The sequence below is a fragment of the Mesocricetus auratus genome, unplaced genomic scaffold (assembly GCF_017639785.1).
Source record: "Mesocricetus auratus isolate SY011 unplaced genomic scaffold, BCM_Maur_2.0 Super-Scaffold_4256, whole genome shotgun sequence".
In the NCBI taxonomy this organism is placed as follows: domain Eukaryota; kingdom Metazoa; phylum Chordata; class Mammalia; order Rodentia; family Cricetidae; genus Mesocricetus; species Mesocricetus auratus.
Window position 1 is genome coordinate 14,242,512 of NW_024429182.1, and position 13,338 is coordinate 14,255,849.

The following is a 13,338-nucleotide window of genomic DNA, read 5'->3' on the forward strand; positions in this document are numbered from 1 at the left end:
AAGCAAGAGGGGAGAGGGGTCAGGCTGCTGGCAGCAGAAGAGCAGGCCAAAGAGGTCAAAGGCAGGGGTGGGGGGGGTGGGCGCCCACCTTCAGCCTGACTTGCTCGTAGACGAGCACCGGACGGTTGCTGAAGGTGATGGCGTTGCAGAAGCTGGCCTGCCTCTTGACGGCCTTGTGGCTGAGGTCCATGAGGATCTGGGAGCCCTTGGTGTGGGGGTGGAAGAGCAGCGGCGTGGCCGGGAGCCCCCCCGGCTGACAGCACAGGAGGGCAGGGCTTCTGCTTGTGATGGCATCGGCGAGAGGCGGCCGGGAAGGAGCCTCCGATGGAGTCTGCAAAGGAACAGGCCACAGCCTCAGAGAACGGAACAGGACCAAGAGCCCAGTCAGGGTCTCGTAGGGGAGGGCCAGGGAAGAAGCAGCGACCACACCACACACCGCAGGCCAGCATTCCCGCCTTCCCCAGCACAGCCAGCTGTGACCGCCATCCTTCCTGCTACCTTAATCACTATCTCCGCATCCGCCACCCCACGGCAGCGGTTCTCACCTGTGGGGCGCGACCCCTTTGGGGGTCCTGTATCAGACATCCTACATATCAGATATTTACCTTACGATTCATATCAGTAGCAAAATTACAGCTATGAAGTGGCAGCAAAAGTAATGTCATGGTGGGGGTCACCACAGCGTGAGGAGCTGTATTGAAGGGTCACAGCGCCAGGAAGGTTGAGGACCACTGGGACACCCCTTAGCCGTCCAACCCCGCCTCCCCACTAGCGGTTACTTCCTCCCACCACCCTGTCCAACGCCATTCACTGTCACCACCAGCGTCTTTTACTCATCTTATCATGATCCCTCATTGTCTACTCAATACCAAGTTCTGTCCTTGGCACTGAAGCTACAAACACGAAACACATGTGGCTCTTGTCCTGAAGCCAACGCTCCTTCCCAGGACACCGGCATTGGTGGAAATCACCACACTAGATGACACACAGTGGTCACCACCCTAACAACCACCAGGAAGCTTGCCTCTCAGGAAGACCCCGGAGGAGAACACAGACACGGCCGCACGGGGTCTCAGCTGGTGAGGCAGGGCTCAGGTGGAGTTGGATTAGGGAGTCAGCGTCAGACTCAGTGTCAAGGACATAATGTCCCTCCCTCACGGCCATCCCTATGTGCCTCAGGCTTCACCCCTGCTCAACATCGTCTGCGCCAGTAGCACTGGGGGTGCCACACGAGGCATAGTAGTTTCTTCTGCTACTGGAGTGGGGTACAGGGCAGGGCGGGCTTGGGGGAGGGCGAGCACCTTATAGACATATAGATAGCAGCCAGGAGACAAACAGAACCAGTCAACTCACTGACCCAGTGACACTTCCCTCCCTGGGACACTGGCTGGCTTGTGCCTCAGGACCAGCAGCTGGGTGGCATCAGCTGGGTGGCATCCTGGCATGGGCTAGGAGCGAGAGTACCCTTTCTTCCCCAGCTCCCGTGCCCGCCAGTCTTACAGAAAACAAAGCCTGCCCGTCCTGTCATCGTAAGCAAACAGTCATGGACATCAAAGGGCAGGAGAAGATGGAGGGGTGCCTCCACCCATGACAGGGCTTCTGGGGTGTCTCAGATTTCAGTCCTCGTGAGACAACAACTTAACAATGCAGCAAGATGTGGTTAGCAGCAGCCCTGCACAGACCCCGCCACTCCCTCAACGGGGGAGGGGGACAGGGGAGACGGAAACAGGGAGGGGACAGGAATGGGCAACCCTGGAGACCCTAGAGGACGAGCCGTTTGTGTCACCTCTCGTCTCTGCTTCCTTCTCTTGAGGGCCCCAGACACCAAGCTCCACAGCGTGAACCAGCTGCTACCCTGGGCACACTCCTCTGGACTTCTCCAGAACAAGTTCTTGTGGGGTAGTGTGAGGAAGGTTTGTTTTGCTCTCTTCAAGAAGACAGCAAGTTCTAGAACTGCCCAGAGGTGCAGGGGCTCCAGCAGCCATCAGACCAAAAGGGCTGGAATATCTTGGGAGTCCCAGAGAGTTGAGTGGGCTCCCTAAGTGGCCTGTAGGTAGTGTGAAGGGTGAGGGGTCATCCCAGGAAGGGAACTCTGGGTAACGAGAAGGGCAGGAGGTCATCCCAGGTAAAGGACAGAGAAAGCAGTAGTTTTAGGTACCCTGGCTGGAGGAGGCACCCAGTTGTCCTCAGACACATCTTGAATCTTAATTTCCTGCTGCTGCAGCTGGAGCAAGAGCTCAGTGGCTAAGAATGCTCACTATGCAAGCTTGAGAACCCAAGTTCAAATCCCCAGTGACCACACAGAAAGCCAGGCATGGCTGCACTAGCGCCTGTAATACCAGTATTGAGTCTGGCAGAGACAGGAGGATTGCTGGGGCTTGTTTGTCTCAGGGAATAAGGCAGAGAGTGACAGGCCAGGACATACATCCTCTGGCCTCCAGACACAAGTGCACACACATATACAGTTATAACCCTCCCGGCCACATACACAGAGCTCTCAGCCCTTATTTGATGCTGGAACACAACCATTCTGAGGTGAAAACAGGTTGGCAGTCTGCCTGAGGGGGCAGCTTCCCCACAACAGGACACTCACACTTGGGGGTGTTCCCCCAAGAGAAGTGAGCGCGTGAGTAGCTATGATCTGCACATGGTATATAGCAGCTTGGTTCATGGTCATCCCCAAACCGTTCACGTATGCGCCTGCTGGTGAAGGGGTGCGTGCGGCAGTGTCAGCACAGTGACAGTTGCTCTGAGGGAAAACGCACCATGCTAAGGGTCAAAAGCCAGCATCAAAGGTCGCCTACTACATGGCTGCTTCTCAGTGACACTGGAGAGGCAGAGGTTTGTGGGGTCAGAGTTTGGGGTGAGAAAGGAGATGACTACCAGAAGCCGGAAGGAAGTTCTTGTGTTGACAGAAGTATTCTGTCTTAACAGTGGCAGTGGCCACAGAACGCACACAGTTGTCCCCAAGCCCACATATACTCAGATGACTTTTTCTGGACAGACGTTAGACTTCAGCAAGGGGCTGAGGCTAGGGAGGTGTCCGTCAGGTAAGAGAGCTTCCTGCACGAGCGTGGGGACTTGAGTTTAGTACCCACATAAGCATAGCTGGGCAGGTACCTGTAACCCAGCACTCAGAGAGAGAGGAGCAGAGACAGGAGGATAGCTGGGACTTGACGGCCCCACTCCACATGAAATGAGAGACCCTGTCTCAGGAGAGCAATGCATTTTATGTCCTCCATTGGACCCTGGGCATGAGTGAAAGTGTGCGCTCACATCATACACACACATCACACACACACACCACACACACCACAAACCACAAACACATCACACACACATCACATATGCACATCACACACACACCACATACCACACACACACACACACACGCATACCACACACACATTACACACACACCACACCACACACACACATCCTACATACATACACCACACACACACCACATACCACACACACACATCATACGTACATACATACATAACACACACACACACACACACACACACACACACACACACACACACACATGAACAAAACAGAAGGGAGGAAACTACCAGCCAGGTCTTCTGATAGCATCAACAGTGGGAAAAAAGGCAGAATTTCTGGCCACCAAGGTAACCCCATCACTTGGTCCCAGGAAGGGCTCATAAGGATTTGATCACCTCACAGGAGTCCCCAAGCCAAGTTGTGCTGACACTCTAACCTTAACCACAAGTCCCCCCAAACCTGGGAAGTGAAATGGATGCTATTCCTATCCTGGTGGGTGGAGACAAGATCCTCGGGCAGCTTCACTGCTGGGGAGTGTGAAGCCTTGGGGCTACCTCTCCTGTCCATATTGTGGTTCCAAGGCCATCAGCACAGTCACCGAGTGACCCCCCAGGCATCTCTTTGGTCTGCTGGCCACACCCTCTCCCATAAACCATCAGCTGTTTGGCAGCCCCAGCTAAATGCCTGACCCACATCCTCCCTGACTCCTCCCACAGTCTGAGGGGGTCCACACCCAGGCTATCCATGGCACCGTCCACACCAGCATTCCTGGATTCCGTCCCTCCTGTCTGCCATACTGTCACACGCCTAACTCAGGCCTTGTAATGTCTCTTCTGAAAGGGCCAGGACTACCACTACCACGTAAAGGCGCCTAAGCTGTGTCCCGTACACCTCCAGTGTGCAAAGTCCGCCTAAGGTGCCAGCGCCCCCACAGAGAGGCACCTATGGGATCTGCTGTGATTGGTAACCTCAGAGGTGGCCGACGTGGATAGGCTGACCAGAGTCACTGCCACTCTCGAGTCCCTGCTTCTGGCGTCTCCTTCCTGTCATACCCGACATGAATCCGCCGGGCTGTGGGGAGTGAGGCATGGTGAGATTATCACGCACAGCTCTGGCACCAAGGACCCAGATGGGGCGGTGGAGGCGGGCTCCCTCCATCACTACAACACTGCCCTCCCCGTCCTGCAGATGAATGAGTTAGTATCAGACTAAGAGGAAAGCTAAGATTTGACTGTGTTCCGCCAACCTGTATCCAGGCTGCTTTGCCTGACTCTGTATCCGACACTAGAGTGTGGTGAGATACTGGTTATGATTTATTAAAGCTGAGGATTCAGAAAGCAAAGTCAGCCACAAACCATGGAAGCCAGGCACATGCCTTTAGTCCCAGCAGCCAGAAGCTAGGAGGTGGTGACACACACCTTTAGTCCTAGGACTCGGGATTCGGAGGTAGATGGGTCTCTGAGAGTTCAAGGCCACCCAGATCTACACAAGAGTGAATGAGTCTAAAAGAGAACTATAGCTCACTCCTTTAATTCCAACATTAGGGAAGTATGTAAGGCAGAAGCAAGGTCTCAGAGAGGCGTTCCTTCTCCAGCCACACTGAGGAGAGATAGCAGTCTGAGGGTTGGTAGGAGACAGGATCAGCCCAGTCTGAGGATTGGTGAGAGCTTGTGGAGACAGGATTCACCCTGAGCTTGAGGTGAGAACTGGTGACCAGCTGCTTTTTTTTTCTGATCTTCAGCTTGAAGCCCAATCTCTGTGTGTTATTTTGTATGTCACACTAGAGTTCATCTGCCCATGGTTCTGGAGCGCCAGGGGCAGAGGAGGTGCTGCGAGGCTCCTGCACCCCAGCAAAGGTGCGGCCTGCAGTGGACCCGAGGGCTTTGCAGCTCCTCAGAGTCCCCACCCTGCCACCGGCTCCCAGCAGAGGTCCAAGGCCGCCTTTAGCGACAAGGTGACAAGCTCATGGGAGCCTCCACGAGGGTCCCTGCTGATGCTGACGAGACATGAGACTCCTCCAGGGCCCCGTCTTCCTCAGGCACGCAAGCTGCCAAGACGGGCCCGACCCACCTCTACAGTGATGACCTCACGGCCTCCACCAAGCTCTGCCCAGAATCTCCGTGGAGTCCGACAGCAGAGTTGCCAAGGAGCAGGGAGGGTGTGAGAGGCAGTACTAACCATGCTGAAGAGCCCAGCCCATGTGCCACACACCGGGCAGTGTCCTTGACTTTCCCTTAACGCCACCTGACGCAGACCCACATAAGTTAGCTGAAGCTTGTGATCTCTCAGCCAGAGTGCAGAGAGCCTAGATCTGAGCTCACTCCTGGCCATCTCCCAGCCCAGCCACTCTGCCCTGTGTGTAGATACTGTGTGGTGCCTCAGTTTTCCCATCTGTGAAATGGGTCACCACAGCTTTCATGGGATCAAACAAGGCAACAAAGGGACAACTCAGAAAGTGGCCACTGTTGTATGATCATTGCGAGGTACACCACTCCATCCCTTCCCTCGTCCATGACCTCTGCCCCAGCGGGCGCCCCTGACCACACCCCTTCTTCACCAGTCACCCCTCACCCCCGAGCTTCTGCAAACCTCCCCAGTTTTTTAAGGCCCAGCTGAGCCCGTGGTTCTTGAGACTACTTTGTCCTGAACCTCAACCCCCAATACAAGTGCTGGCCTCATCTTCACCTCCTACAAAGCCTGGCTCACTTTTCAGGGTGTGTGTGAGGAGGGATGGGCGGGAGGGAGTGGCAGAGGGAAAACCATGAACCCTGGAAGCAGGAGGCCTTTAGCTCAAACCCCAGCCAGGCTGCAAAACTGCTGTGGCTTCCGGCAAGTTGCTTTACCGCTTCGGTCCTTGAGTTCTTTCTAAGCAGGCTCTTGGGGCTGGAGAGACGCATTGAGAATATCTGCTGTTCTTACAGGGGACCTGAGCTCTGTTTCAGCACCACCTTAGGCTACTCTGACACACACCCCCAACACACACACCAATACACACACACACACCAACACACACATTCCCCAACACACACACACACCAACACACACCAACACCCAACACACACCAACACACACACACCCCAGCACACACACACACCCAACACACACACCAGCACACACACACCCAACACACACACACCCCAACATACACACACCAGCACATACACACCAACACACACACACACACCCAACACACACACCAGCACACACACACACCCAACACACACACACACACACACACACACACACACACACACCAACACACACACACCAACACACACACACACACAGAGGTGGGGGAAGAGGGAGAGAGAGGAGACATAAACATAGTTTAAAATAAAAAAGGAGGCTCACCGCTGCCTTATTTACCTCTCCCAGCTGCTCACAACATTGATGTAATTGTTGGTTCAAGCACGTCAATTCAAAACAGTTTTCCAATTTTTAACACAACTATGGTGGGAAGTGTCCATTTATCTTATCTGCAAAGAGTCAAACTCTACAGCCTTGCCTTCTCCCGGATGCAGCCCTGGTCTCAGACTGCACCGCACTCTGGGCCCGACTTGGACAGGCTGGTGTGCATTCTCTGCAGGAGAAAGGGGCTGGGAGATGGGAGACAGATGATAGAGATGGCTGTCCAGTGGGAAGAAGTCTAGGTGACTTCCTGACGGTCTCCATTTCCCCAGTGGCCTCACCTCTAGACATGGCTTCACCCATTTCCTCGGCTTGGAACCCTTCTCTCCCTGCCCACCATGGGCCAGCCCTTTTCTTGCTCATCCTACAGACTCTAAAGTTTTCCAGAAGTCTCCCGGGACCCTGATATGGACTCCTGGGGACCTATGGACCCCCAAGCAGAGTGTCCCTCACCACACAGGGCTTTGAGACCCTGGGTCACACCTGAGGCACACATGTCACAGGGTGCTTTCCCTCGGCAATTCTGCACCCATTGGTTCTGGGCATGGGCGTCTTTGCAAGAGCTGAGAAAAGTCTCTCTGCCCTCTCGAGTGGCTTCCTGGCTGGGGAGGACAGTAAGGTTCCTTGTGTCTACCCTTCCCCATGACGGACAGGGGTGCTCCCTGGAGGAGGAGGGGCTGCCATCTTGTTCACTGCTATTTTCCAGTGCTCTGATCTGAGCAAAGGATGGATGGATGCTCCAGCTAAATGATGAGAAGAACCGCTAGAGCCGCGGTCCTGCAGCGGTCCTGGACCTTCCCTTTAATACAGCTCCTCATGCTGTGATGACCCCAACCGCAACATTGTTCCCAGTGCCACTTCATAGCTGTAATTTTGCTACTGTTGCAGATCTTAATGGAAACGTTTGTGTTTTCCAATGGTCTGATGCGACCCCTGTGAAAGGGTCGTTTGACCCCAAAGGGGTTGCGACCCACAGGTTGAGAGCCTGCTGCGTGCCCTGGCCTTCCTGGTGGCCAGTGGAGACTACGGAAGATGAAGGGAGTCACCTCCTTCTCCTCCCAGGATTCCACTCTACATGCTTGACCACAGCCCAAGACCCTTCATCGGCTCCGCGCCGCTGGCAAGGAAGAAGAAGGAGACGGCTGAGGGACTGTTCGCCTGTACTGGGCTTTGCATTCTCTGTCATTCACATCCAGCCTGCCTCACCTTCCCAGCCCTGTGAAGTGGCGTCTGTGGTCAAGCCCCTCTACTGAACTTGGCCCAGGAGGACCACCTTGGCCTGGGCCCTCTTGCTCATGTGAGGCACCTTCCCCTGCGGTGTGGGCGTCTAGAGCTGGTCACAGCTGAAGCAGTGAAATGTCACTCCCACAGGGTCACAGAAGGAGTGTCACTTCTTGGTTGCTACTGTCCTCTCTGGGATTATTTCCTCAGGGGAGGACAGCTGCTATGCCTGTAGGGAGAGGTGGGGAAGGTCAAGGACTGCCAGTAATGTGAGTAATCTCAGGGATGGCTCCTCTCCAAGCAACCTGACTGCAACCTCAGGAAAGAGAAGCCAGAGGCCCTGGGGCCACCGGGAAACACAGGATCCCAGGACACAGAAGCTAAACACTCACAGTTTCAGGCAGTGGAGGTGATAGGTTACACAGCGACAGACAATACAATATCGATGGTCCTGGTTCTCCGTTTTCAGAACAAACCCTGAAAACTAATGACTTGCCAAAGTCACACAGATGAGCTCTGAGCTCTGAACCTGTCACACTGTGTGTGGGATCCTCACTGCCTCAGCCTGTCCCCTGCCTTCTGCCCTCCCTGAGCCCATCTGGAGATCTCCCAGTCTTGTACCCACTGTCATGACCCAGCATGAGGAGCCATGCTAGCACCCCACTATCCCCACCCCCCAAAAACCTGACGATGCCTATGGCATATCCTGAAGCTGCCTGCAGCGCTGGAGGGGCCCACGATGCTGGGAGGGGGAGGAACTTCAGAATGGCCAGCCCATAGACAAATTCATCTCTAAGCAGAACTTCCTGCTTCCTGGCCACTCTCGCTCGCTCGCTCATGGTGACGTCCCAATCTGATGTTCCCAGCAGCCAGCAGCCACACATCTGCTATCATCACCCAGGAAGGAGATAATCCCATCTCTTTCTTCCTGTTCTACCTTAAGGTTCCACAAGGGAATTTCCAGATGACTCAGCCTGCTGTCACTGTCCCTATGTTCCCAAGGCTACCCCAAAGCCAGGTCTGAGACGAGGGAAGGCATGGCTCACAGCGATTCCTGTCCCCCACAGTGTCACCCTCGGCTCTCGTCACACAGATCCACACCCACTTTGCACACAGACAGACAGATGGTTACTGGAGAAGGACAGCGAATTCCATGAGGGTCAGCTCTCTCTCCCTCTCTCCCTCTCTCTCTCTCCCTCTCTCTCTCTCTCTCTCTCTCTCTCTGTCTCTCTCTCTCTGTCTCTCTCTCTGTCTGTCTGTCTCTTTCTCTGTCTGTCTCTCTCTCTGTCTCTCTCTGTCTCTCTCTCTGTCTCTCTCTCTGTTTCTCTCTGTCTCTCTGTCTCTGTCTCTCTGTCTCTCTCTCTCTCTGTCTGTCTCTCTCTCTCTCTCACCCTAACCCTAACCCCCTCTCTCTCGTGCTCCCACCCTGCAAGGTGTCTACAGGAAGCACCTCTACGCAGTCCCTGGTAACCCCCATCTACCTCCTAGACTTCATGCCTTTCCTGGGCTCTTCCCTCCCCTCCAGTGTGGGCTGGACCCAACCATTCACTTCTAGGTGGCTGGTGGGCATGCCAAAGTGGGGACACGAACACCTAGGGCGCGTTGTCCTGGGGGCCAGCAGGACTGAAGGCGGAGAGCAACAGGGTGTATGCCCATACATTCTGGCAAGCGCAGGGGACAGGGGACCCTGCAGGAAACCTCCATGGGCGCTCACCCTGTGCCATAACTGTGCTTCCAGTTCAGCCCACCCTGCTGACAGACCTTCCCATCCCAATCCAGTGACCAGCTCAGGCTCTATCCCGCAAAAATGGAGCGAGTGGCTCCTAGCTCTCGCCTAGAACACATCTCCCTCCCCTTCTCCTGGCAGCTTTCCTGGCCTCATTGCCCAGGTGCCCAGGTTCAGCCTCACCTTTTCTTGGCTCCCCGCCACTTCCAACCCCACCTCAGCTCCAAGCCAGGCCGGTACTCCACACCCTCTCTCCACGCAGACCAAGGCTCTGGTGCCCACTGAAGGCCAGGTTCTTGGATGAGCTGTGCTGCCCCAGGAACCTGCCTAGAGAAAGAGACTGAGCACACAACCACAGAGACCAGAGAGCAGCCTGTTGCTTACCCTCTCTGGGCATGAAAGCTCTGTGACTCCACAGTCCAGGGCTCTGAGCATCTAAGCTCCCCCCTCCCACTGCAGCTCTGCGCTAATCTCAGGGTCCATACGGCCATGGGAGGCTGCTGGCCGACAGCAGCACTCAGGATAAGGGACTCAGGAAGGGAAAGCAAGGAGTCAGTGCGGTGAGACAAGGCCACATGTCTCCTCTGAAGCACCGGGTGCCCTCAGCCAGCACTTCCCTTTTGGGTGATGTCATCTCCCTCTGCGATGAATGAGGCTCAGGCTGAACCTCAGATCACTGAACCCCCGCATTCTCTGATGCTTGGGACATGTGAAAGTCAGAGGTGAGCCACCTGGATGTCACTGATACCTCACTCCTCACACAAGGGGTCCATTCCTGCCTCGATGAACACTACAGGACGATAAAGGAGGAAGTGAGAAGAGGAAAGAAAGGGGGAGGGGAGACCTCTCAGGGTCCTGCTGCCTCCATGTCCATGCCACGCTGTTCACCCCAGCAGCCCCAAGAGCAGGTGCTGCCCCGGGAACCTGCCTAGAGAAAGAGACTGAGCACACAACCACAGAGACCAGTTTCCAAATGGAAATCCATCCTGCCCACCCGTCCTCTGCAGCCTGGATTCCAGTTTACCAACCCAACACACACACACACACGCACACTCGCACACACACCACACACACACACACACACACACACACACACACACACACACACACACACACACACACACACACACACACACACACACACACACAGAGGCATGCCGCCGTCACAGGGTACACCACAAGCATGGTTGCTTATAGTAAGAACAACACAGTCTCTTCAATATACAAAGACACACACGCCACATGGGTACACAAATAGGAACTCAAAACACAGCTATACCTTCTGTGGACACCAAACACATAGATACCCAAAACATGATGTCATGCACACACACAGATAAAACCCGACACAGAGTGCAAGGTCAATGCTCACCACCACCCTTCACTCATTGTCACCCAGCAATCCAAAATATTTGGGCATGAAACAAACCAAAAACCCAAGGCTTCTGAAAAAGCTACCAAGGGCCATGTGACTGTCTTTGGGGACCCAAGCGAGCCATGCAGAGCAGGAGCACCCACAGGGAGAGGTCAGTCTGTGCCTTCCACTAATCCCAGTTCACCTTCCAAAAGCAGGCAGAGCCATCGGGCAATCAGTATGCAAGACGGGAAGGCGTTCGTGCGTATGGACATGTGAGGACAGATGGACAGTGAGGACAGATGGACAGAGCTCGACTGGATGCTGTCAGACACAGGCACGTCCTTCACACACCCACTACCCCGATGACAGCTGAGGCGATGGCCAGGGCGAGCTGAAGAAAGAGGCCTGACTTGACAGGGAAGGGAAGCAGGCAACTGAGGCATTGATTAGCACTCAGCAATAGCTCCCAGCCTAGGTGCCCACCCAACTCTGTTCCTGTCCCTTGTGACATGGGACGCTTGAAGGAGAAGGACTCTGCCTGTCGTGGGAGCGAGACGTCTCCAAGACCTCTTGATTTCCTCCACTTTGTGTTCTTTGCAACCCCATCCACACAACCATCACAGGACACTGTGGGAGCAGCTACTATTAGTCCTGCTGCCTAACGAGGACACAGGGATGCATGCGACCCCGTCCTCATCACAGCGATATCATCTGCTCGAGAGCATGAGCCGGGCAGCTCTTGGGGGCTCTATGTACTTGTGGATCGTCTGCTCCAAGGCAGCCAGAGGACAGCGGCCACGTGTTTCAGAGGCCTGCGTGTCCTGCCCAGTCCCCAAGCCTGGCCAGGTCTGACCCCAGTGGAAAATGTCAGCTGGCTCCAGACCCTCTGCCAAAAGTGAGCCTGGGCCATAAGCAGGCAGGCCAGGCCTAGGTCAGCCCATTCCAAGTCTCAGGCCAGAGCTAGGGTCCCTGACACTGCCCCAGCACGCTCCATGTTATGTATCTTCTAGGACCTTCCATCTGCCACTTGGCCCTCCAGACTCAGGACTGACTCAGAGAATCAGTAATCTGCTTTTCCTCTATCTTTACCTTTTTATTTTTAAATTAGTGATCACTGTCCCAATGTTCAGAGCCTAGAAGAGGGCACCAACTGGCCATCAGCCACTAGTCCTGGTGGAAGGCAGGAGAGAAGGAGCAACCTCTCTCCTGCCTGGGCCTTTCCTGGGCTCCTGGATGCCCAATGGACTCAGCAGATTAAGGGTGCTCACAGCTTCCAGTGCTCTGCCTTATAGGGAGGGTCACAGGGCATTGAGGTAGGGACTCTGTCTCCAGACAGTCTGCAGGGGAACCCAGTTCCAGTTCCAAGGAAGGCCCCCTCTGAGTCTGCGGCCACGTTAGCCATGTTGCTCCCAAGACCACGGCACAAGAGCTGGGCAGTCCAGAAGACAGGAGTTTGAGCAAGCAGGAGCCCAGCAAACAGGCTGTCAATCAACCTGCTTCCTTCCCCTCCTTCATCCCTGTGGGTCTGCCAGAAATTCACCCACCTCTCCTGGAGAACCGGGTCAGGCTGGGGCTGTCGTTACCACACCTGTGTCACTAGCACACCTGATGCTTAAGCACAAGCTGGCCCAGGTACACCCAAAGATATCTCCAAGGTAAATTCACGAGCACAGACACTTGTGTATGCGCACAGGGTGCCCATGCATTCTCCCAGACCGCCTCCAAGACCCAGAATCAGTCTCCCTGGTTGTGTAAGTGTGATCTGCCTCCGTCCCTGTGAGAAGTACTCTTGGGATACCCAGGACCTCACATTCCACTCAGGGGCTGCTCCACACCCTGGTAAGAGGACAAGGCCACTTTTCAGGGAAGCTCACATGTCTGACATTCCAGCTTTCTCCAGATCCTTATTTCTCCCATCACAGTGCCAGCCCCCAGCCCCCCACCACACACACAGCCCCAGAGTCCACCAAAGAGTGACAGGAAAGGGGCATGAATCCCTGTCTCGCAGTGCCTCTCCTCTCCAGCCTCCCAAGCGGTCCCCAGGATCAGTGTGGGTAGAACCCACCTTACCGTGGAAAGTGTTCCGTGTGATCTGTCCCCCCATCTCAGGCCTGGGGCAGCTTGGCCACCTCCGTTTCTCCTGCTGGCCTCGTCACCGAGCAGCTCTGGCCACCAGCTCCCCTCCTCCTTCCCCTGTCCTCCCCCGCGGCCAGGCCAGCCGGCATGGCAGGGCCAAACGGCCCCTTTTGCGCCCCCACGCTCTCTCTCCCTCCTGCATGCACGCCTGCCCGCCAGCCGGCTGGCCACACACGCACACCCACCCCCTGGTTATGCT

The 13,338-nt window shown here is 55.3% G+C and overlaps 1 protein-coding gene across 1 annotated transcript in view; it reads right to left on the bottom strand.

The window, feature by feature from the left end:
* Window positions 1-13,338, bottom strand: part of Neurl1 (neuralized E3 ubiquitin protein ligase 1) — a 79,628-nt gene that overhangs the window by 21,219 nt on the left and 45,071 nt on the right. The window contains 2 exon segments of the mRNA XM_040743346.1: window positions 89-250; window positions 252-331. Coding sequence (XP_040599280.1) covers window positions 89-250; window positions 252-331 — 242 coding nt within the window.